This window comes from Phaseolus vulgaris, chromosome 8 (assembly GCF_051622355.1).
Source record: "Phaseolus vulgaris cultivar YP4 chromosome 8, ASM5162235v1, whole genome shotgun sequence".
Taxonomy (NCBI): Eukaryota; Viridiplantae; Streptophyta; class Magnoliopsida; order Fabales; family Fabaceae; genus Phaseolus; species Phaseolus vulgaris.
Window position 1 is genome coordinate 5,697,216 of NC_143505.1, and position 22,359 is coordinate 5,719,574.

General features: G+C 28.1%; 1 protein-coding gene across 1 annotated transcript; it reads right to left on the minus strand.

The window, feature by feature from the left end:
• Positions 1-14,669: 14,669 nt before the first annotated feature.
• On the minus strand, positions 14,670-18,431 carry CYSC1 (cysteine synthase C1). Its single transcript, XM_068629010.2, has 10 exons — positions 17,854-18,431; positions 17,033-17,142; positions 16,846-16,903; positions 16,497-16,760; positions 16,180-16,317; positions 16,033-16,084; positions 15,614-15,693; positions 15,479-15,538; positions 15,220-15,300; positions 14,670-15,028 (listed from the first exon to the last, which is right to left on the minus strand). Exons 1-10 carry the CDS (start codon positions 18,052-18,054, stop codon positions 14,930-14,932), a joined length of 1,143 nt encoding a protein of 380 aa, XP_068485111.1. The 5' UTR covers positions 18,055-18,431; the 3' UTR covers positions 14,670-14,929.
• Positions 18,432-22,359: the final 3,928 nt, after the last annotated feature.

The following is a 22,359-nucleotide window of genomic DNA, read 5'->3' on the forward strand; positions in this document are numbered from 1 at the left end:
TGTTTATCTGTACTTCACATGTTCATTTATGATTACATTAAAACTTAAATGATTTTGAAAGCAATTATTCTTTATTTTACTATAAAATTAATTAGCCCTTCATTTTAACATTTACTGCTATTGATTTTACTTTTAAGAAATTGCATGCATAAGAAAATTGCGTCAATTTCTTTAAATGGTTAACTCAATAATTTTATTAAATACTAGCAAAAACAGGTGTTGTTTGTGTATTTGTATTTTTTACTTTTAATAATTTTTACGATGATAGAAATTTAGCTTTAATACAAAAATAATACTGGATAAGTCGAAATTGAAAAGCAAAAAATAGCATATCAAAGAATAATGATAAATTGATTAAACAATCTCTTTTTTCTTCTTCTCTATGAGTATCTCTTCTTCAAGTTTTTTGTTTTTTTTCTTCTTCCATTGATAATTTTAAGATCGGAGAGTGTGATGATGTTCACGTTAAGGTTTTAGGATTGACTTGATGGTAGATACAAAAGAATAATGGTTTTACCAAATAATGTAGTTGTTTGAAATTGAATGAAAAGAGTGATTATAAATAAATGTTATTTTATTTGATATGTGAGATTTGGTGTGTAAACATGAGAGAGTATGCTCTATTTTTCTTCTTGTTATTGCCTTAAAATAAGAAATTAAGAAAATAGTGGAATAGTTAGTTTACGTATAAAAACTGTACATTAATATTAATTTAAAAATAATTTTATTTTTCAAGTTATTTATATGAAATGAAAAAAATACTCTATTATACAAATAAAATGAGATATATTAAATAAGGGTAGAATCGAAAAAATATTATGTAAACCAAAAAACAATTATATGAAAAATTCTGTTTATATATAGGTATAGATAAGACTGAAATCTAATAATGAGAATTTTTTATTTTTTTTAGAAATGAAGAGTTTCCTTTATCTTCAAATTAAATTCACCACATATAAATATTAAAAATTAAACTTAAATATATTTTGAAGTTGACAAAAATTACTCTTTTCCGATTTTTGTCATTTTTTTGTAATATTTTATCATTAACTATAAATAATTTAGTGCTACAAATAAAAAAAAAAGATAGTTAGGATAAAAAATAATATTTTTCATTAAACTAATCAATCAGATCATTTATTATAACATAATTATTTATACTTTTTTCATAATTTACTTTAAATTTTTTATACACTACCAATCGTGATTTTTATTTTTAAAACTAGTATTATTTTTCCATTCAATAATTTACTTTTAAATATTTGTATTTAAAAAAATTGAAATTATAATTTACTTTTACTATATATTACTTTATTATGTTGTAATTATAATTTTTAATAATTGAAATATAATTTATTGTTTAATATAATACAAACTCTAACACTAAAAAAAAATCTAACTATTATAATTCAAGTTCTATGGGTTTCTATACAAATTTAGGTCTTTTCAAAATATTTTTATTACAAAATTATGACTTATAGAAATACAAACATATACAAATGAGGTTAAAAAAATATTATAAATCCTTTCGAAATCTCTGACATATCATTTGCTTGTGTATACAGACATCAGACATCGCACTTCATAACAAGAAAAGTAAGGGTAAATTAATGAAAATAAAATTTTATAATATACATAATTAAATCAATGGAGAAAACCAAATTACATTAATCAATTTCCGAATTATTCAATCTTCTTCAAATCCCAACATAAAACAATCACATAGATCTCACATGGATTTACACATCCATAATATTCAACAAACAAAATAATAACTGACGTCTTCCAAAAAATTCGTATCAAGTAAGTCCTACCAAAGACTAACACCTGATCTGATACCCAAGACTTAGATTACCAGTGAATCCTAGAGAAAGTATCAGGGTAAGTTCATTACAACCCAAATCATGCATCTCATATGTCACGGTGTGCATGAAGTTCTCTATCTTAGTCTATGTTACTTAGATCATCAGTGAAACTCGAAGATCTATGTTACTACATAGGCATCAATACTTAATACACAAACAAACATCTGTTCATACATTATCCCAAATGTATGACTTCAATTTCATACCATTTTCATCATACAATATCATTCAAAACGTATCCCACAATATTAAAAGTTATATTTAACATACAAAAAAATACTTAAATATTAAATTATCAAAATATAATATTTCTACAAGTTTAAACAATATATAAACAAACAACATAATATATAAACAAACAATATCCCTACAAGATAAATTGAATATTGGGACCACATCCACTCCATATTCAAATCTTCTAGTCAAGGGTACTATTAAAAGTTAAAGTTAGTTTTCCTTACCTTAATTGTTTGCTTTAAGTTGATAAGGAACGTCTAGAATTTTATCTCTTTTGGATAAGCTTCAATGTATAAGGACTTAATGCAAGTTATCCAAACATAACAGAAATTTAGTATATAATAGTAAAAATTGAGATGATTACTCTTCTCAACTGATTCCACCAAGATTGATGACTAAATTATATAAAAAAAAACAATAAATGGTAGAAATATTTCTTAACTCAGTTATAACGTGCTATTAGATCCTAAAATAGATAAAAATTGAGAGAGAAAATTAAGAAAGAAGGAAGAGAAAAGAAATTGAGAGAGAGATGGAGAGAGAAAGAACTCTTTACGCGTTACACAAACAATAATTTAATCTTAAAAAATATAATATTTGCGATCAATATTTTAAAAATTTATAAGTATTTATAGTAAAAATTATATACAAATAAAAATAATAATAATTTTTTTTATTCTTATACAATTCAGAAGTAATACAAAAATTAATTTTATTTACATTATAATATATTAAATGTTACTAATCCTTAGTCAAGGTGTAAAATCATAAATACATATAAATGTAACGTCATAAAATATTTAATACTAAAGAAAAGTTACATATAACTGTTCAAAATTAAATGGATTATTTAATTTTAACGACATGCATAGATCTTTATTTATGAAATAGTTTTACTTTTATATACAAGAATAATTTCATTTGATAAACCTATTTTTATGTTTGTAATATTATTAAATTTATTTACCAAATATTGATTTAATCAATTTGATCATGCATCTTAATGGGAATTTAAATTCATTTAAAGGGATCACATCACTTAACTTTATCACTTTATAAATCTGTATTTTCATGAAAGAGAAGTTACATCTAACGGTCCAAATTTAAAGGGGTCGTTTAACTTTATAGCTTTAACAACGCGCATATATTTTTTTTCATGAAACAATTTCACTTTTATATACAAAATATTTTCATTTGACACGTCTATTTTTATATGTATGTAATACTAAACTAATATTGATTTAATTAATTTAATCATGTATCTTCTGGAACTTAAATTCATTTAAATGGATCACTTAATTTTATGAATTTAAAAACACGCATAAAATTTTGTTTAATAATGAAACAATCTTACTTGTATATAATTTTTTTTCCATTTCATATATTATGCAATGTATTCATTTAATCTAATATTGATGTAATCAATTTGACTGTGTATCTGAGTTTGAATTTAAAATGACTTTAGAACTACGCATAAATCCTTATTTTCATGAAAAAAATCTTACTTTTATATAAAATATTTTTTTATTTGATATACCTTTTATATATATATATATATATATAATAATGTAATTAGATTCATTTACCTTGCAATCAATTGTCTCCCTATTTTGTCATCTCTTATCTCTTTTTATACAATTATAATTTTTTTTTTCTAATTACCACAGTATCACAGTATCCTTGTGTTTGTTGGGATGTTTAAAATTATGCATATAGATAGTTTTTAAAAAAAATTCAAAACAATATTTTATATACTCCTAGATTATATGTAAAATGTATAATTATCTATTATTGTGTTAAAACACGATTCTTAACAATGTAAAAAGAACACACCAAATACCAAACATTTCAACGGTATATATATTTTTTCCTTTTCTCTTCCCATCTCTCTAATTCTCTTCATTTATCATTCTATAAATTATCTATTTTAGAATATGACCGCACCATGTTGTAGTCAAGGAGTTTAGGAATATAACTAGTTTCAACCTAACAATTCTTAAAAGATAAACAACAACGAACATGATGTTTTATGTTGCTTGCCGGTTTTTTGGCAAAACAATTCATTTAATCTAGTGTATCTTCCTATGCTATTATTTTTTTAATTTAAGAAAAATGTATCTTATCTTGTTTGTGTATTAATTATACACAATTGAGCAAGTTTGTTATCAAGAATAAGCACAATCTCTTAAGGAATGATGATGTGATGGATCAATTACATGTTGCAATTGTCCTTTCTAAAATTGACTTGAAGTGAAGTTACCATCACATTATTATTAAAGTCAAAGATGTTTAGAAGACAACTTTATTATTTAGGTACATTCATTATGAATTCATTGAAATTATTTTTTTTATTGTATGTATGAGTATGATTTTTTTTTTGTCCATTCTTGAATCAGTTTCTAGTAATATTTATAGATGACATACATATTGATTTATTCATTCTTCATATTTATGAGTAACATAAAGAAATATCTTAAGATAGTCTTATTCTAAGAAAACTATCTTAAGATAGTCTTATTATAAGAGAGAATTAATTGTATGTCAAACTCTTTAAACATGGATTTTAAATGCCAAAAATATATTTATTGAACATATGATATTAATCCAGTAGTAGATCTGGTAAAAATTGAGAAATTGAGGTAGTTCTTTAATAAGTCAAACTTATTTTAATTATTTTTTTTTGTGTGAATTTGACCAACTATTATAAAAGATTTATTGAATAACTTTCTAAATTATTAAATCTTTAACACAAATTACAACATCTCACGTAAAGTTAATCAATTGAGTCATACTAATCTATTAGTCGATATTTAATGTAAAGTTAACTAATATGTGTTTTTTAAAGATTTTTTAAATTTTTTCATACAATATTAGTTACTCTATCTCAGTTAATTTTAGGCAATAAAATACTTTAGACCAATCTAACACATTTAATATTTAATATTCAACCTACAATAAATTACTCTAATCAAGTTGAAATTTTGTAAAATTACATAAATTACTTCTGTTTTTTAATATTTACAACAATATATTTTATAGAAAAATATAATGAATGTTCCACACATATTTAAGAGGATTAGTGTAATATAGAAGGAAGATAAGAGATACAAAATTATGTCATCTTATATGAACCTTCAGCATATATATATATATATATATATATATATATATATATAATTTGGAGTAAGTTGTAACCTAGAAGGTGGCATAAAAAGGACTTAAAAATTATTAAACAATCAGTGCTGCTTCAAATGGAAGTAGCAAGGTCCCTCTTCTGGACCCTGTCTCTTTTAAGGGCTTAAGAGCCTCATCATGTAGGGTACCCTGCTGCACTTCTCATTCCAACAAGATACAAAATCTTTTTTTTTTAATTTTTAAAAAATTAATATTATTAAGTTTTGCTAAACACTATTCACCTTCAATAAAATTCTTCACAAAAGTTTTGAAATGTTCATCTAAATGAATTTTGTTGCTTAGTATATTGTTTATATGGGTTGCTATTTGACTACACATGAATATAGTGTCATATTAAAAATGTATAGTCTTTAATATAAGAAAAGTGTTAAAAATCTCATATAGTTTAAAATATATGAATGATTATAGAAATGAGTTTGTGGGATAAAGTTACTTCTTAACCCAATAAATTTTAACATTGGCAACATAATTTAAAGTGGGAAGAAGTACAATGCAAGAAAAGTGAAGCAATGATGAGATGATCAAATGATTGATTTTGAAGCAAAATGTTAAGTAAGAAAAGGAAAAGCTAGAGTTTAGCTACATTGTGAGTGCCATGTGCTTTAATTCAATGCCACTCATAAATTACACAATTTTATATTATAATCAAAGAGTAACATGTTTTAACATGTTAAAGATTAAGGGAAAATTTAGCATATCGAAAATAAATGCTGATTTGATGAGTATGTCTTGAAAATTTTACAGAGAAAAGAATATTATATAGTATATAGTATACAATTGAATATAAATCTTATTTTATCATATTAAATAAAAATAAAAATATTATATAATATATATAGACTTTGTTTTATAAATTAATTTTATAAATTTAAATTCAAGTCAAAGTTTATTTTTAAATATGATATTAAAATTATTTAAAATATATTTTAATAAAAATTTATTAGAGATTAATTATTATATTATGTAGATCTCACTTTATAGTCAATTTTATATATACATATTTTAGTAATGTGTATTTCTTAATAACTAATTGGTTATAACATTAAAAAAAATCATGAAATAAAAATTAATTTTAGAGACAAAAATAAATAATTGCTACGATGACTAAATTAGAAATATTTTAAAGACTAAAAAAAATTTTGGTTTCCAAATTAGTTTTTATTAATATTAAAAAGTTTATAAATTATATCTAATTAGCTACAAAAGTTTTTGCTATCAAATTTAGAATCTAAATAATTGGTAGTTAAAATCTTAGTAGCTAATTAGATACCAATTTAGAAACTATTTAAAAATAATAGAAATTGATTTTTTTTTTTAACTTTTAAAATAGTATATAATTTAATCACTAGAGCAATTAATTATTATTATTTTTCTATAAAATTAATTTTTATTTCATCATTTTGAATTTATTAATGGTTATGAATTTGATTTAAGTGAAAGTAGCTAACCTATACTTAGGTGACAACATATAAGATAGCATTAAATGTTGAAAGCACAATTTGGAATTCAAAAAACAGAAAGAAGCTGAGTTTGATTTGGTAAGTACTAAGATGTCTTGGCCCTTATCAACCACTTTCTCTCACTCATTATTCAACCGTGTAAGAACTTCAGTTCAAAAACAAAATCTTGTTAACAAACACCTTTTAATGCAATGATTAAAAAAATTAAAAGAATATTTTTTCTCTTAAAAATCATATAAAAACACATTTTTAATATTGTTAGGTGTTTAAACAAACAAAAAATACATTCTAATTTTTTTAAAATCAATATTCCAAAGAGATAGCATTTAACAAAAATAAGTTGCATTCATATTTCATCAGTTACAAGTATATATATTTTTTCATTTAAATTTTGACTAAACTACATCAAAGCAAGTGTGATACTTAAACATAACTTATATAATTTAACTTACATTGATAAAAAATTATCCTTACTTTTACATTGTTTAATAACTTATAATGATATAATTTTACCTTAAATTTCATCTTTAAATTAAAGGTTGATTCCATATAAATAATATTAACATATTAATGTTGGGTATGAAGCCATGATCAATTGGGTTGGGCTGAGTAGACACCATGTTTTAGTGAGTGGGCTTAATCATTGTGTCCCTTTATTATCTCTATGGCTGATTCTCCCTACACCCAATCAAATTGGACCCGCACCCAATTGCATTTGTGAAAGTACCGAATTACCCTTAATGAAAATGAAAATGAAATTAGGGTTTAGTGATTTCTGCACCCAATCACACACCCAAGTTCGTTTCTGTCATTCTCGCACCCAACACCATCTCTCGCACGAGCGTTCGCATCCTCGCATCTTGGTTGACATTTCTCCGGCAGCGTAGTGTTGAGTAGAAGGACCCCTTGAACAAAGATGAAGCCAAGAGCGCGAAGGTCCTCCATTGTTGCGCGAAGGTATGAGGGCATCAGCGCACCCTACAAATTTTTTCAAAATAAACATGACAAGGGTACAATTGAATTTTAGAATGTTCGTCGAGTGCCAATCAGAATGGATTGGGTGCAGGAAGAAATTGCCTATCTCTATTTATCTCTATTTAAAGAGATCATTGTACTTGTAATTGGTGTGCAACAGGATATAATGTAAACCTAATAGTTGCCCGTGTGGATGTAGGTTGCAGTTGGCAACCGAACCACGTTAAATCTTGTGTTGTTTATTTTTCTGCAGTTGATTTGTGATTGTGTGTGTTGCTTCCACGTGCGTTTTTCCCATCAAGTGGTATCAAGAGCCTTGGTTCGTTTACACACTAGAGATCCGATCAGCAGAAATTAATCGACGAGATGTGAAAATTGCGGTTGCAGTAGCATCCCAGAGTTAGGGTTTCGCAGAGGTGGCAACAGTGTCCCAAAGTTAGGGTTTCGTAGAGGCGGCAGCAACATCCCAAAGCTAGGGTTTTGCAGGGGCTGCAGCAGCATCCTAAGGCTTAGGGTTTCCCATATCTGCTTCACAACAGCGGTGACTAGCGACGGTGGTGGTGCGGAGCGCCAGTGCAGTGGGGACTGCGACCAGGTCTGTTGGTGAGTGATTTTGGGTGGTGCAATTTTTTGTGATCTTGATTTTAAAAAAAAAGAAGGGATTGCCAAGATGTGAAATTAGTTGTACCGAGTATCTCGTCTAGTCATTTGAGATGGCAGAAGAAGGGAAGTTTCGAATTGAAAATTCGATGGTACAAATTTCAGTTGGTGGAAAGTGCAAATTGAGGATTTGCGAGTTTAGTTACTAAGCACATCAATATTCGATCTTAGCCAGACTTACGTCAGTGAGCATTAAGTTCGATGATGAAGTTCAAGCTTTACTATTGCTATTGTCTTTGCTTGACAGTTGGTCCGGAACGGTTACAGCAGTTACCAGTTCAGCGGGATCTGATTGATTCACTTTTGAGAAGATTCGTGATCTCATTCTTGGCGAGGATGTCCAAAGAAGGAGTTCTGGGGAATTATCTAGTGAATCACTATATGTCATCATAGGAGAGAAATATCAGAGATAGTGGGAGCAAGAACAAAAGAAGGAGTCAGTCAAAGACTCGGGATTGCTCAAGTGTAACATGTTGGAACTGAAGGAGGTGGGGCATTTCAGGAATCAATGCCCTAATGATAAATAAGTCAACATTGCAGAAGACTTCGCGGACGAGGACCTTTTAGTCTGTTGCGCGGGTAGCAGTGTGGATTCCTGGGTCATGGATTCTGAAGCATTGCAGAATCTAGTTATTGGAGACTTTGGAAAGGTAAGACTAGCGGACAATAGAACTCTTGATGTTACGCGGGCATGGGTGACATAGTGTTGAAGACACCAGTTGGTTTTTGGACTTTGAAGGACGTCAGAGTTGTTCCAAGCTTGAGGAAAAGTTTGATTTCTGTTAGGCAGTTGGACGAACAGAGACATAAGGTGAAGTTCGGAAATCAGCAGTGGAAGGTCGTCAAGGGAAATCTTGTCATGGCCTGCGAAAGAAAGAGAGGTTCGTTGTATATGGTCGAATTACCGTGTCTGAGGGAGTGACCATCCCAGTTCAAAAGATAAACAAAGTCCGGTTCACAGAATCTCGTGGGCAGAAGAGGGTTGTCTTTACAAGAGAGAAACCTAGAGCCACATGTCAGATTCAGGATGAACGAGCATGGAAAGGTTCAAGTAGACCAGTCAGAGGTACTTGTGGCAGTGGGAGCACGGGTTGTGCTTCAGCTAAGGTTCTTAGACAACAGTGGGTTGGGAGAACCAATATTCCAGCGGTTGAAACTTCTTCAGAAAAATTCTTATTGAATATGGAGAGTGTTTGTTCTCATGTTGTTCCAGGATCCGGCAGTTCCTGTAAGTGGGAGTCGGTAGGAACAGAGAACGAGTCAGTGACTGACGTGTTGAAACTAAGGGGAGTTTTAACGAAGTCTTCAAAATGATTAAGAAGGTTGATGGCAACTAGGGTTGGAACATTGAGTTTCGTCGACAGATTACAGAAGTACATGTACACAGTTTGAAGTGCAGGTGAACATTGTTGTTTCGTGACTTCAAGTGGGAGATTGTTGGGTATGAAGTCAAGACCAATTGGGTTGGGCTGACAAGACACCATGTACACAGTTGAAGCGCAGGTGAACATTGTTCCGTGACTTCAAGTGGGAGATTGTTGGGTATGAAGCCAGGATCAATTGGGTTGGGCTGAGTAGACACCATGTTTTAGTGAGTGGGCTTAATCATTGTGTCCCTTTATTATCTCTATTTATCTCTATTTAAAGAGATCATTATACTTGTAATTGGTGTGCAACAGGATATAATGTAAACCTAATAGTTGTCCGTGTGGATGTAGGTTGCAGTTGGCAACCGAACCACGTTAAATCTTGTGTAGTTTATTTTTCTGCAGTTGATTCGTGATTGTGTGTGTTGCTTCCGCGTGCGTTTTTCCCATCAATTAATTAATTTAATCCAAAATCATTTCATATAACATATATATACTGGAAATATTTGTTTCATTTTTTCCTTAATAAATATATTTTTAAATTACTCTAACCCAATCAACTCAATTAATTATAGTAATATCGGGTTGGGTTGGTAAATAAGAAGAAAAAAATTCCACCCAATTATATGCTAGTTAGACCCATATATATACTGGAAATATTTGTTTCATTTTTTCCTTAATAAATATATTTTTAAATTACTCTAACCCAATCAACTCAATTAATTATAGTAATATCGGGTTGGGTTGGTAAATAAGAAGAAAAAAATTCCACCCAATTATATGCTAGTTAGACCCATAATAATAATTATTGTAATGAATGTTGAAAATAATAATATAACTTTTTAAAGGAGATATATATTTTTAATTTATTAAATAAATAAGAAATAAATATTTCTTTATTTAAATAAGTTATTTTTATCAAAATAAGTAATGAAATAACTCATGAGTAACTTAGAAGTTTATATCGTCAAAATCCAAATTAATAGAATTATTTTTTTAATAAAAAATTAGCCTCTAAGATTTACTTAAACAAGAAAAAGACATTGGAAAACTCTATCATTCTTTAAAAATCTAATTAAGTTTAGGAGCTAATTATAAAGGGGGAAGAGTTAATCCCAAAGCACCCTTTAAGTTCATAAAACATTTTTTGTTAACTTAGAAAGTTATTTATTTTATACCAATAAGCAAGAAAAAAGAGGGTAGTAGTGAAAACATATTATTTGGAAAAAAAATCATAAACAAAGAATATAAAATAAAATGAGACACTTTAGGGGTGTCTCAAGCCTTAAACAAAAATCTCAAATCAAGTTTGCTAACACTCAACAACAAACATTACAACACATCAACCATATTAACATACCAGATAAAGATACAAGAGTCCAACAAATATAATTACATCAACCCTCCAAAGGAATCCATTCTCGAAACAGGATACAACAATCCAACAACTAAACAAGATCTTTGCCAACAAACAAAAATATGTCAAACATCCAAATGCCAAAACCAAGAAACCGACCCTGTGAGGAGGATACAAAAACCAAAAAAACCTGCACAAAGCACACCACGACTTCCAATTCTGGACAAATCGTTAAACATGAATCACCAAACATTAATCTCTCAAAACTCATACAACATAAATATTCCAAACCAATCCGGGTAAGATAAATCATTCAAACTTTCCTTTACCGTAACCTAAGATAAAAAAACATCAATCCAACCCTGTTAGGAAGAAACAGAAGTCATGAAAACCTGCACAAAACACACCACAACTTTCAAATATGGACAAAATGTTAAACATGAATCACTAAACATTAATCTCTCAAATAACTCATACAACGTAGAAGTTCCAAACACTAGTCTGAGTAAGAGAAATCAACCAATTTTTCTTTTACCGTAACCCAAGACCAAGTCTTCTTTTATACCACAGTAAAAACCTCAACTAGATGTACTCGCCCATTCTTAAAAACAACCCTATTCCCATGATTCCAAATTTCTCCTATAATACCTACCCAAATTCCCCCAGTACCTAACAATAGCATGTTTCAAACCTATAAGTTTAAACATCATAGAGTGCATTTGTGCATCACAATATAAAACCAAAGAAATCCCCAACCACTTGAGACACAGTCCCCAAATTCTCCAAGAGACCCTACACTCAAAAAAGAGATGCCTTACTATTTCTTCTTCCACACCACATATAGGACACCTATCACACACCATAGAAATACCACGTCTCAAGAGATTGTCCTTAGTGGCAATCGCATTAGATAACACCCTCTAAGTCGTAAATTGTGTCAAGGGTAAGGTCTTTAATGTCCAGAACTCCGCGAATAAGTTCCCATACACTACAAACTTCTCCCCCAAAAGAATATTTTAAGCTCCCTTCCCAAAGAAGTTCGTAGATTCTACATCCCTCCAAAGTCATTTATCGGTCGTACCTTCACCCTCTCTTGATAACTTCTTGTTAACCAACACCTGCGATAAAAGTTCAGTCAGACTAGATTCCCACACAAAGAGATCCCTTCTCCAACTCAACTTCCACAACCATCTATTATTGCTCCAAACCACAACTTGTGACAGAGTGCGACCAATATCTAAGGAGATCGAGAATAGCCTAGGGAATTTTTGCATTAAAGGAACATTGCCCACCCACTTATCCTCTCAAAACATATTTAAACGAGAAAAATGCATGATAATAAAAAATAGAAAATATAATTAAAAAATAATTATTATAATAAAATTAATGATTATAAAAAAATAATTAAAAAATATTACTAAAATTTACGTTAAACTTATAAAAATTGTGTACACAAAAATAAATACTAAAATAAATTTTTTATAATGTTATAATTATATAATAAACATATTTATAATTTTCCATTAAAATTAAAATTATAATAAAATATATATAGTTATAAAATATTTATTTTTATAATTATACAATAAAAAAATTGATCTTTATAAATAGTTTTTTAAATAATAGAAACTAACAAGTTGATCAATAGATGCAAGGATAAAAAAGGTAAAGAAAGAGAGTAAGAAAGTGTATAAACTAAAGATCAGTTACAATATTTAATTTCATAATTAATTATTATAGATTAAACAATTCTAAACAAAAACTAAGAACAAAGGGTAGACTGAACAAACAAAACTTATGTCCAATAATTTCTCTTTACTTTTTTGTGCTTCTGAGATGATTAATTTCTTTATATCTTAATTAGCCTATTTCTGTTTTATTTATTTGTGTTCTTTTTTACAAAAATCAATTGTCAGTGTCATCAGTTATTGAGTTACTCAGCGAGTCATACATTTTTTTTTATGGATATTTGAAGTTGAGTTCATGGGTTTTATGGACATTTAAATTGGGCTGGGCTCATAGTTAAGTTCAAGACTCCTTCTTCCTGCACCTCCATACTTTCTTATGTCATCACTATACTAAATAAATGTGAAAATACATTTTTATCCTTTTTATGTCACCTACATACATAATTTAGAGGATTTTTTGGATCTAGAAGTCTTTTTGGATTTGAGATAAGCCTATGGATTATGTAATACAAATATGTTATGGATTACATAATCTTAAAGCTATTATCTTATCTACAAAAGACTTTCAGATTATCTAATTCAGAAGTTAATCATGAATTGAAAAAAAGACTTTCAAATTATATAATCTGAAAGCTAATCTCATATCCAGAAAAGACTTCTGAATTATGTAATCTGAAAGCTAATCACACATAAAAAAAAAAAAGGTTTATGGATTACATAATCTAAAAGTTAGTCTAATGTATAAAAATTACTTTCACCCGACTAATCACAACGAAAATTTCAAATTAGATAATTTGAAAGTTAATTACAAATTGAAAAAAAGACTTGTATAATTTAAAATATATAAAAAAAATATTTTAAAAAAACTTATGGGATGAGATAAGGACATATGAAGATGCATGACTAAGCAATCTAAGCTAAGTGAAAAGGGTACTTGGGCTGACTTCTTTTTTAATAATTAAACTTAAAAGATTATAACAAGTAACATCTTTTATTCATGAAAATAATAATGATGATAATAATAATAACTAATATGACAAAACATCCATAATTTGTTTTTTATTTATTTAAAATAATCACAAAGTCTTAAAGATAAAAATATGCTTGAAACGACATGTTGCTTCCCCGTTTTTCCACACAATCGCAATCCTCATGTTCATGCACTAAGAACATTTTTTCTACTGTTTATTTTACTCAACTAAGTATTATCTTAGTATTAAAATTGAATGAAAAATGCTTTTATCCCCATATTCTACCACCCAATAAAACAAATTAAGGCTTAAACAATTTTTTATTACTCCTAAATTTGTGAATTTTAAATATGATTCTCAGAAGAAGAAAAAGTCTTGGTTAAGAATTTAACTCATAAGTTTAGAAAATATTTACTTAACCATCAACTTTATTTTTTTATATATTAATTTTATTTTTTTATTTACTTAAAAATAATACAAATACTAAACTTGTATTAAAATATTTAAGAATTAAGAAAAAAATTTCCAATGAAAATGAGAATATTTCTATATTAGAGTTCTCCATTATATTTTTTTTATCAAGAATTCACCAATATATATACTTCTCAAATCTTATTTGCAACATATTTCTTTTATCTTAGTTTTTGCCGTTTTATTTTCAATTCCTAATTTATTGTTTCATCTAGTTTGAATCCCTAACTTTTAAATTTAATAGTTTTAACATCCTATAGTAACTAATATCTTTTTTTTTTAAAAATAGGAATTACTAATTATTGTTATTCTGCATTAACTAAAACTCTTTGCACCTAATTTTACTTTTTGCAAAGATACAAATTTGGTATTGCCAACAACTTTGATTGTTCTTGTTTTAAAAGGAAACTTAACAAAACAGCATTTGATTGAAGGACTCTTCCGTTACTTTATACTTTTTCCAACTAAAAATGAAGCCAACAAAATACAAAACATTAAGATAAAATTATTTTAAGCTGTATCAAAACCTTTTCCCAATCAACACAGCTTTTGCTGACAATTTCTGCAGTGGCAGAATTGTGGATGGTGTTAACAAATTTTGCTACAACAGGATTGTAACAACTAGGTTGATCCATGTAATGTGACTCCTCATCAAAGCTTTGGATCAGTGCTCATGCATGCCACTAATCAACTGCTACTGGCTGCATGTTTTCTGCTTCTTGACGAAGTTCTTGGAACAGTACAGATGACAGGTATCGTTCACCAAAGCTGGGATGCACAGTCTGAGATTCAAGCCATCAATGGTTATCACAGAATCAGCATCATAGACATAGAAGTTTGCTGACTAAAGTTTTAGTGCTAAGCATTTTTTCTAGAATCATGTGATGAATTGAAGAAAAGAAAAATTGTGCAAATCATGAGCACATTAGACTAAACCTTTAGCTTGATGTTGTGTTAAGGAAACTGTTCTTACCACAATAAGTTTGCCTTTGTTTTCAGGCAGCTGAGCCAATCTGAGTGCTGCAACTGTGTTAGCCCCAGATGATATCCCTACCTGGAAAAAGTTACAAAGAAAAACATAGTTTCAAATTCAGAAATTCATTAGCAATTTATAGATACTATTTGTCAGTTACGAATGAATCATGTGTCTTAGAGTGGAATCCATTGTTAAATGAATGAAGCTTGAAGTTGATCATATATTCACTGTTTACAAAATTGTCTTTGAAGATTACCATGAGTCCTTCCTTCAAGGCCAACACCCTAGCCATGTTAACTGCATCTTCACTGCTAACCTGATGGGAGAAAAATAAAAATGTAAAACTTCCCCACTAAATCTCTATGTAGAAGGAAGTGAAATTCTTACTTACTTCAAGAACTTTTTCCATTATATCCATGTCCAATATGTCTGGTTTGAATCCAACCCCATTGCCAGTTATATGATGAGGACCTAGAAAAAAAGTGACAACAGCAGAGTTTGCAATCTGTAAATAGAAGAGCAAGCTTCCAAATACCACAGAAAGGCCATAGTGATTACTTTTGTTACTTTAGATCCAAATTTTAAGCTTCTTTAACATTTATATTATTTATTCACTTCACCAATGCCAGAAATGACTGTTAAATGCAAACATTTTAGAGGCTTGTAGGCCCATCCTTTTCAATTTTACCTTTTACCTAAGGTTGCTTGGAAGGCTGAAACATAACATTCAAGAATAAACAATGTACAAAAGTATCATACAAAAAGTAAAAGAATATTCAAATTCAAAGGAAAAAAGGCCCTGATCCTTACCAGGTTTACCACCATTCAGAACATTGCTTTCACTTGGCTCCACTCCATATATCTAATAATCAAAAGAAGTTCAAGGGGTTTAATAAGTGTGTATCTAACAGAACACTGTTTGTTTGTAATTTGAATTGGTGATCTGAAGAACATCACCTTAACATTAGGATTTTTGGACTTAAGATACTGTCCAACCCCAGAGACTGTGCCTCCACTACCTATTCCCATAACAAATATGTCAACTTCTCCATTTGTATCCTCCCATATTTCAGGACCTGTTGTTTCAAAATGCACCTGCATCGCATTTGGAGTCAATATATAAATAAATTCACCATTGTAAGAGCCAAGGATTTCGAAACTATATCTAATATTAAACTTTAGCACAACCAAGCCTTGAAAAACATAGTTCTTCAGAATTTTTTTCTTAGTAAATGATTTCAAACATAAATAGTAATTTAGGTTGCTCAGCTAACCTGAGTATTTGCAGGGTTTGAAAATTGTTGCAGCATGAAAGCATTTGGTGTGTTTTCCAAAAGTTCATACGCCTTCTTTACTGTTCCTCCCATTCCTTTGGTTGGATCAGTGAGGATTAATTCAGCTCCAAATGCTCTCATGGTCACCCTTCTTTCCAAGCTTGTGTAAGAGGGCATGGTCAAAACCATCTTGTATCCCTTCATGGCAGCCATAAATGCCATGCTGATACCCATATTTCCTGATGTAGGCTCAATCAGAGTTGTCTACAACATCAATTAATGTTATTATGACCATCTATATGTGAATGATAACTGAGCAAAATTGCTGTCATATATCAAATCAGCTAACCTTTCCAGGACTTATCAGATTCTTTTTCTCAGCATCTGTGATCATTGCAAATGCTGGTCTGTAAAATCAAAAGAAAATTGCAGTAGTTCTGTATCAATTGGAATTTTGATTACCAGTAAGAATAATATGCAATCTGATCAAATTCAAAGTAAAAAAAAAAGAGATAAATATATAGAAAGGAATTGACCTGTCTTTGATGCTGGCAGTAGGTTGCATCATCTCTTGCTTGACAGCAACATATGCTCCACATCCTTCAGTGACTTTGTTAAGATAAACCAGTGGAGTCCTCCCAATCAGCTACAAAAATGAAAAATTTCTACTTCAGCTATCCTCCAATAAAAAAAATGGGGAGAAAATAAAACAAAATTAGAAATGTCTGTTATTCTGTAAAATGGTTTCTTCCTCAAGTTTTATTTCATTTTTGGTGTGCCTGGGAAAAAAGGAAAAAAAATATAAATTTTAGTCAAGTGGTAGAAAATTTTAGTGAAAACTCAGATATAGTTTTCTCAACATTATGTGCCTGTTGGAAATCAAACCCTCCCCTAAACTTAAGCCCTAAAAGTATCTACAATTCTATTAGTATCATACTAACTTGATAACAAAATGGCTTCAACAAAGCTCAAAACAGAAGAAATAAGTTTGATGACAAAAATCACAATTTTCCAGCTGCAATTATCCCAAGATCCATACCAGGAAGTCCAGGAAGCTTTCCAACCCAACCCCACTGGAAAAAAACCTTAAAAATCCGATTCAAAAGTTCCTACCACTCTTGGTATATGATGAAATGAATAAACTGGATAAGACGGGAAAATCAAAATTGTGATACACGTGGCATGACAGGATTGAACAGAAACACACAACCACAACAAAGCAAGTACAAGTATAACCATTGGAGCAGAGCTACGGTGACTGAGTTAGACACCAAACAGTTTCTGGTTCACAAGTTGTCCTGTCTACTAATACAAGCTCACAATGAAAACTGAGATAGAGAGAGAGAGAGAATACTACCTGAGACACATGCTTTTTGATATTGGTTCCAGGGAGGTCCTTAGGCAACTCTCTGATTCTCTGAGCAAGAGAAGGAGAATCAACTATGGTTGCTGTTGTGGAGAAGAACCTACCCATGATGGGGTGGTAGCATGCAGCAACAGCAGCATGTGAAGAAGACCTTTGCTTGAGGATGATGCTCATGAGAGAGGAAGAAGCCATTTTGAGTTGAGTTGAGGGTGAAGATCCTCAAGCCTCAGCACAATTTATAAATGGTCTCTCTGTGCTCACAACTTCGGAGACTCCTAATAGTTCCAACACTGTAATTTAAGGTTATTTTATACATACAAACAATAACTAATTTCAAAAATATAAGTTTAGAACACCAGCATGAGACCCTTTTAAAAAAAATTCATTTTTTATAAAAAAAAATTATAACTTTGACAAAAGCAATAATTAATTTTAATATAAACTGAAAAAAAAAAATCTTAAAAGGAAGGGAAAGAGTATTTTGTTGGGAAGAGTTCAATTTGGGTTTAACTGCCAAATTTGACTCATGTGAGGAAATGAATGATGGCTAAGTTCAGTACATGCACTCTACTGTGCTGCTAATGATTAATTAATATAAATATTGTATGAAAGGAATCTTTTTGGGATCTGTTTCAGCCTTTTGAAGTAAAATAATATAAAATCAAAAACACCTTCCAAAACTTTTTTACATTCAGTTTATGTTATTTATGTTTTACATTCTAGTGCTTTTTTTTTATCTCATTTTTGTTACATAAAAAGTGTATATATAGATAATTTTTGTTATAAGTGGCAAATATTCTTTTTTATGAAAATTCACTTCAATGATATAAATTCACACTTATTTTTAGTTAGAGTGCATTAATAAGTATACACACAAAAATTATAGAGACTTTATAGTCATTGATGTATCTAGTATTTATATATAAAGATAACTTAGTGTGTGATTAATATTTTTGCTTGTAAGTAAAGTAAAATGGTTAGCAGTGTTTTCAATTTTTTTCTTATTTTTTTAATTGATTTGTAATAATATATTAACAACTATATTTAACCAAAGAAGTAGATCATAATTTATTTTAATTTATCAATTATCAATTTATATTGTTATAATGTTATTGTCAAATGATGGTTTTAATTGTAATAAAATGATTGTTTTAGTTTTTTTTTTCAAAAAATGTCGGTTAGTGATTGTTTTTATCTTTAAAATACATTTTTTTGTTTCAAACTTTGACAATACATATTTACCACCTTAAACATTAAATTATATTATTTAAATTACAAATATTAAATTCAACTTCTCCTAAATTTCAACTATTACAAAGATAATGAAATGCAAGAAAAAAGAGATCTAGACATGGAATTAGAGAGATACAGTAATAAATAAAGGGAATTAAAAGAACAGATTAAAAAGAAAGTAAATTAAATATGAGAGATAAACTTTTTCAACTAATATTTGTCTCTGGTATAATTGATTAACTAATACCCTTAAGTAAAGTTTAAGATGAGTTTTTTTCATGCTCATTAATTATATGACTGAATTAATGTTTGAGTCCTACAAATATAGTTAAGAATATTTAAATTTATTTAGAAATATAAAAGTAATGACTTGTTTTAATAAAAAAATATTACACGTTTAATAAAAGTGATAAAATATTTCTTTCTAGTAAATTTTGTATTGTAAGATTTTATTTTATTTCGAGAAAATTAATTTCCCACTTTATTCACGTAATGTTTTCATAAGAAAAAAATTTGGATTAAAACTATTTCTAACAATTCTTGTTTGGTAGGTATGTTATTTTTTTAAGATTAAAAACAAATATAAGAAGCAGAATTTTCCAACTTTTATATTTTTGGAAAACTATGTATTTTACTATTTTTGACTAAGTACAGTTATGACAATTCTTGATAATTAAAATTAATAATCAGATTAAGCCTTATTAAAACGATTTCAATGTTGACCTTAATTCTATTACATTGTTCAGCTAAATTTTAATTATTTTATAATAGCCAGATCGAGCATATTAATTTACATATTAAAAAAAGAAAATATACTTATAATATTTTATAAGGTTTTGTAAGTTACTTTTCTATTTTTATTATTTGCCCCTTTTTTACAACCCTTATTTTTTGTTATTTCTCTCAAAATTACATATTTTGTTGTCTGAAATTTATGTATAACTACGATTATCTTTAAAGATAATATAAATATAGTTTGAAAAGTTTGTAGAATATGTGTGGTGTTGTGAAGAGTGAGATAAAATCTTATTTGTATAGTTATATGCTTCAAAACTTCCACTTAAAATAGTATTTTGGACAAGAAAAAAATGTTATAATTTTTTTAGTAACTTATTATAGTTAGATACGGCATTGGAACATCATAGAGTGGAAAATATTACATTAATGTTTCTGTCATTTTCTTTTAAAATATCTATTTGTGATTCTTTCATCTAAGTTCCTTTAATGCATAAAAGTCCAACCTACTTTACATGTTCTTAGAAGTTATTAAGAGAAAAAGTATTAAAATTTATAAACTTTTATGCTTGCTATCTTGTTTAATAACCTATTACTATTTGTGTGATTTATAATAAGTCCTAACTAATAATAGAATGTAAGTTAGAAACAATATATTAAAGAATATGTTGCTAACAATTTTTTTTCCATCTTAATATTACAAATTCCTTCTAAAATAATTGTAGTTTAAGATTTTTTTTCTTACGTAAATTAGCAATTTCACTAATTAATAATGTTATTTTTATCCGCCACAAATATAAAAAAATATATAAGTTTTTTTTGTCTTTAATCAAATATTTAGAGTTAAATTGATAATAAATTTTGTTGTTCTATTGAATATTTAAAAAAATATTTTTTAATTAAGTGTTTATCATTTAATTTCTCTATTAATTAAGTGACATTATAATGATATTATCCATCATCTTACTTACATATCTTCCTTCACGTGTTAAAAGATATAAGATTTTATGATTAACATAAAATAATATTATTGTTAATATAAAATAATAAATAATTTATTGCTATTGAAAATATGTAATATAACAATGTCATTTATTGATTGTCACACTCTTTTGACACTACCTTTGACGTACATGATTATCCAATACATTTTTAATAAAAATAATAAAAAACAGTTATATTTTACATTAACGATAATATTATTTTATAAGTATAAATCATCAAATTTTTCAACACGCGAAGACAACAAGTAAATAACATCACATTGATAACAAATAAATTAAATGGTAGAAACTTAATTGAAAAATATAAAAATAACGAATACTCAATACACAAAAAAATTAATAAAAACTCAATTAAAAAAAATCAAATTTACAATAAATTTAAAACTTAATTAAGAAATAAAAGAAAGATGAATATACATTCTAATATATTTTATAATAGGTTAAAAAGTATAAAGTTGGAAATAAAAGAAAAATAGATATATTTATATTTTCTTCATAATTTGATTTTCCACCCCAAAGAAAAGTGTGGCTAATATTATTTAGCCTTTAAACCTAATATGTGGTTGAATGTACGTGACCATTGGTTTGGAGGTAGAGTCAAATTAAGAAATATGACCTAATATTGCACATCATCATCATCTCCACATTTCTCTTTTCATCCATTCACCATTTCTTCTTCCCTGTGCATTCTGTGGTCCTGCATCTTCAACACTTTACAAATTATTATACTATGTTTTCTGGCAGAGGATCCAACCACCTTTTACAAAGTGTTTTTTCTTTCTCTAATACCGTTTACAAAGTTTTTTTTTTCTCTAATCTTCATTTTTTTTTCAGGTCTAAGGAGGATATTTTAAATCTATTTAATTTGTAATTAAAATTGTAACTACAAATTGTATTTTTTTTTTAGAAAAATAAAACATTTATAAAAAACTGGTTTAGTTAAGGTTGAGTTATCACAAATTTAAAAGTTTGTACCCTAATTCGGCAATGATAAGTTTTATGAATTCAAATTTTTTGATATGATATATCAGATGGCTAAGTAAAGCTATATTTTATTATGAATTTGTTGGAATGTAATTGAACCCTAATGAAAGAATGATATTAGAATATAATGTAGTGTTAAAAGACCTCATTAGGTGACAAAAACAAAGAAGTAAGAAATGGATGACAAAAATGTAGTTGTCTCTTATCTCATTGTTATTTAGTTTTTTGTTTCTTTAATTAATTTAAGAGGAATCTGTGGGATTGGACACTTTCATTTGTCTGTAAGTATCTGTTAATTATTTGTCTCTTATGTCATTTTACTTTGTCTTTAACATTTAACATTTTCAGACATAGTTCTTAAATTAATAGTATACAAGTGTCAATACAATGTTTTTTAGTGAGTAAAAAAACAACTAATTATATTAGTACAATTTACTTTATATTATACTCTGTACATAACTATATATCTACCCACAAAAATACACAAATATATAATATTATATACAAAAGTTTGATCACTTTTTAAGAGTTTAGAATATAA

Excerpts from the sequence above, each read along its gene's own strand:
- CYSC1 (XM_068629010.2), bottom strand. The coding sequence starts at position 18,054 with ATGGCTTCTTCCTCTCTCATGAGCATCATCCTCAAGCAAAGGTCTTCT. Across the intron at positions 16,085-16,179 it reads CCAAAAATCCTAATGTTAAG|ATATATGGAGTGGAGCCAAG; the intron begins GTGATGTTCTTC and ends TTTGATTATTAG. Across the intron at positions 15,539-15,613 it reads TAATGGAAAAAGTTCTTGAA|GTTAGCAGTGAAGATGCAGT; the intron begins GTAAGTAAGAAT and ends TTCTCCCATCAG.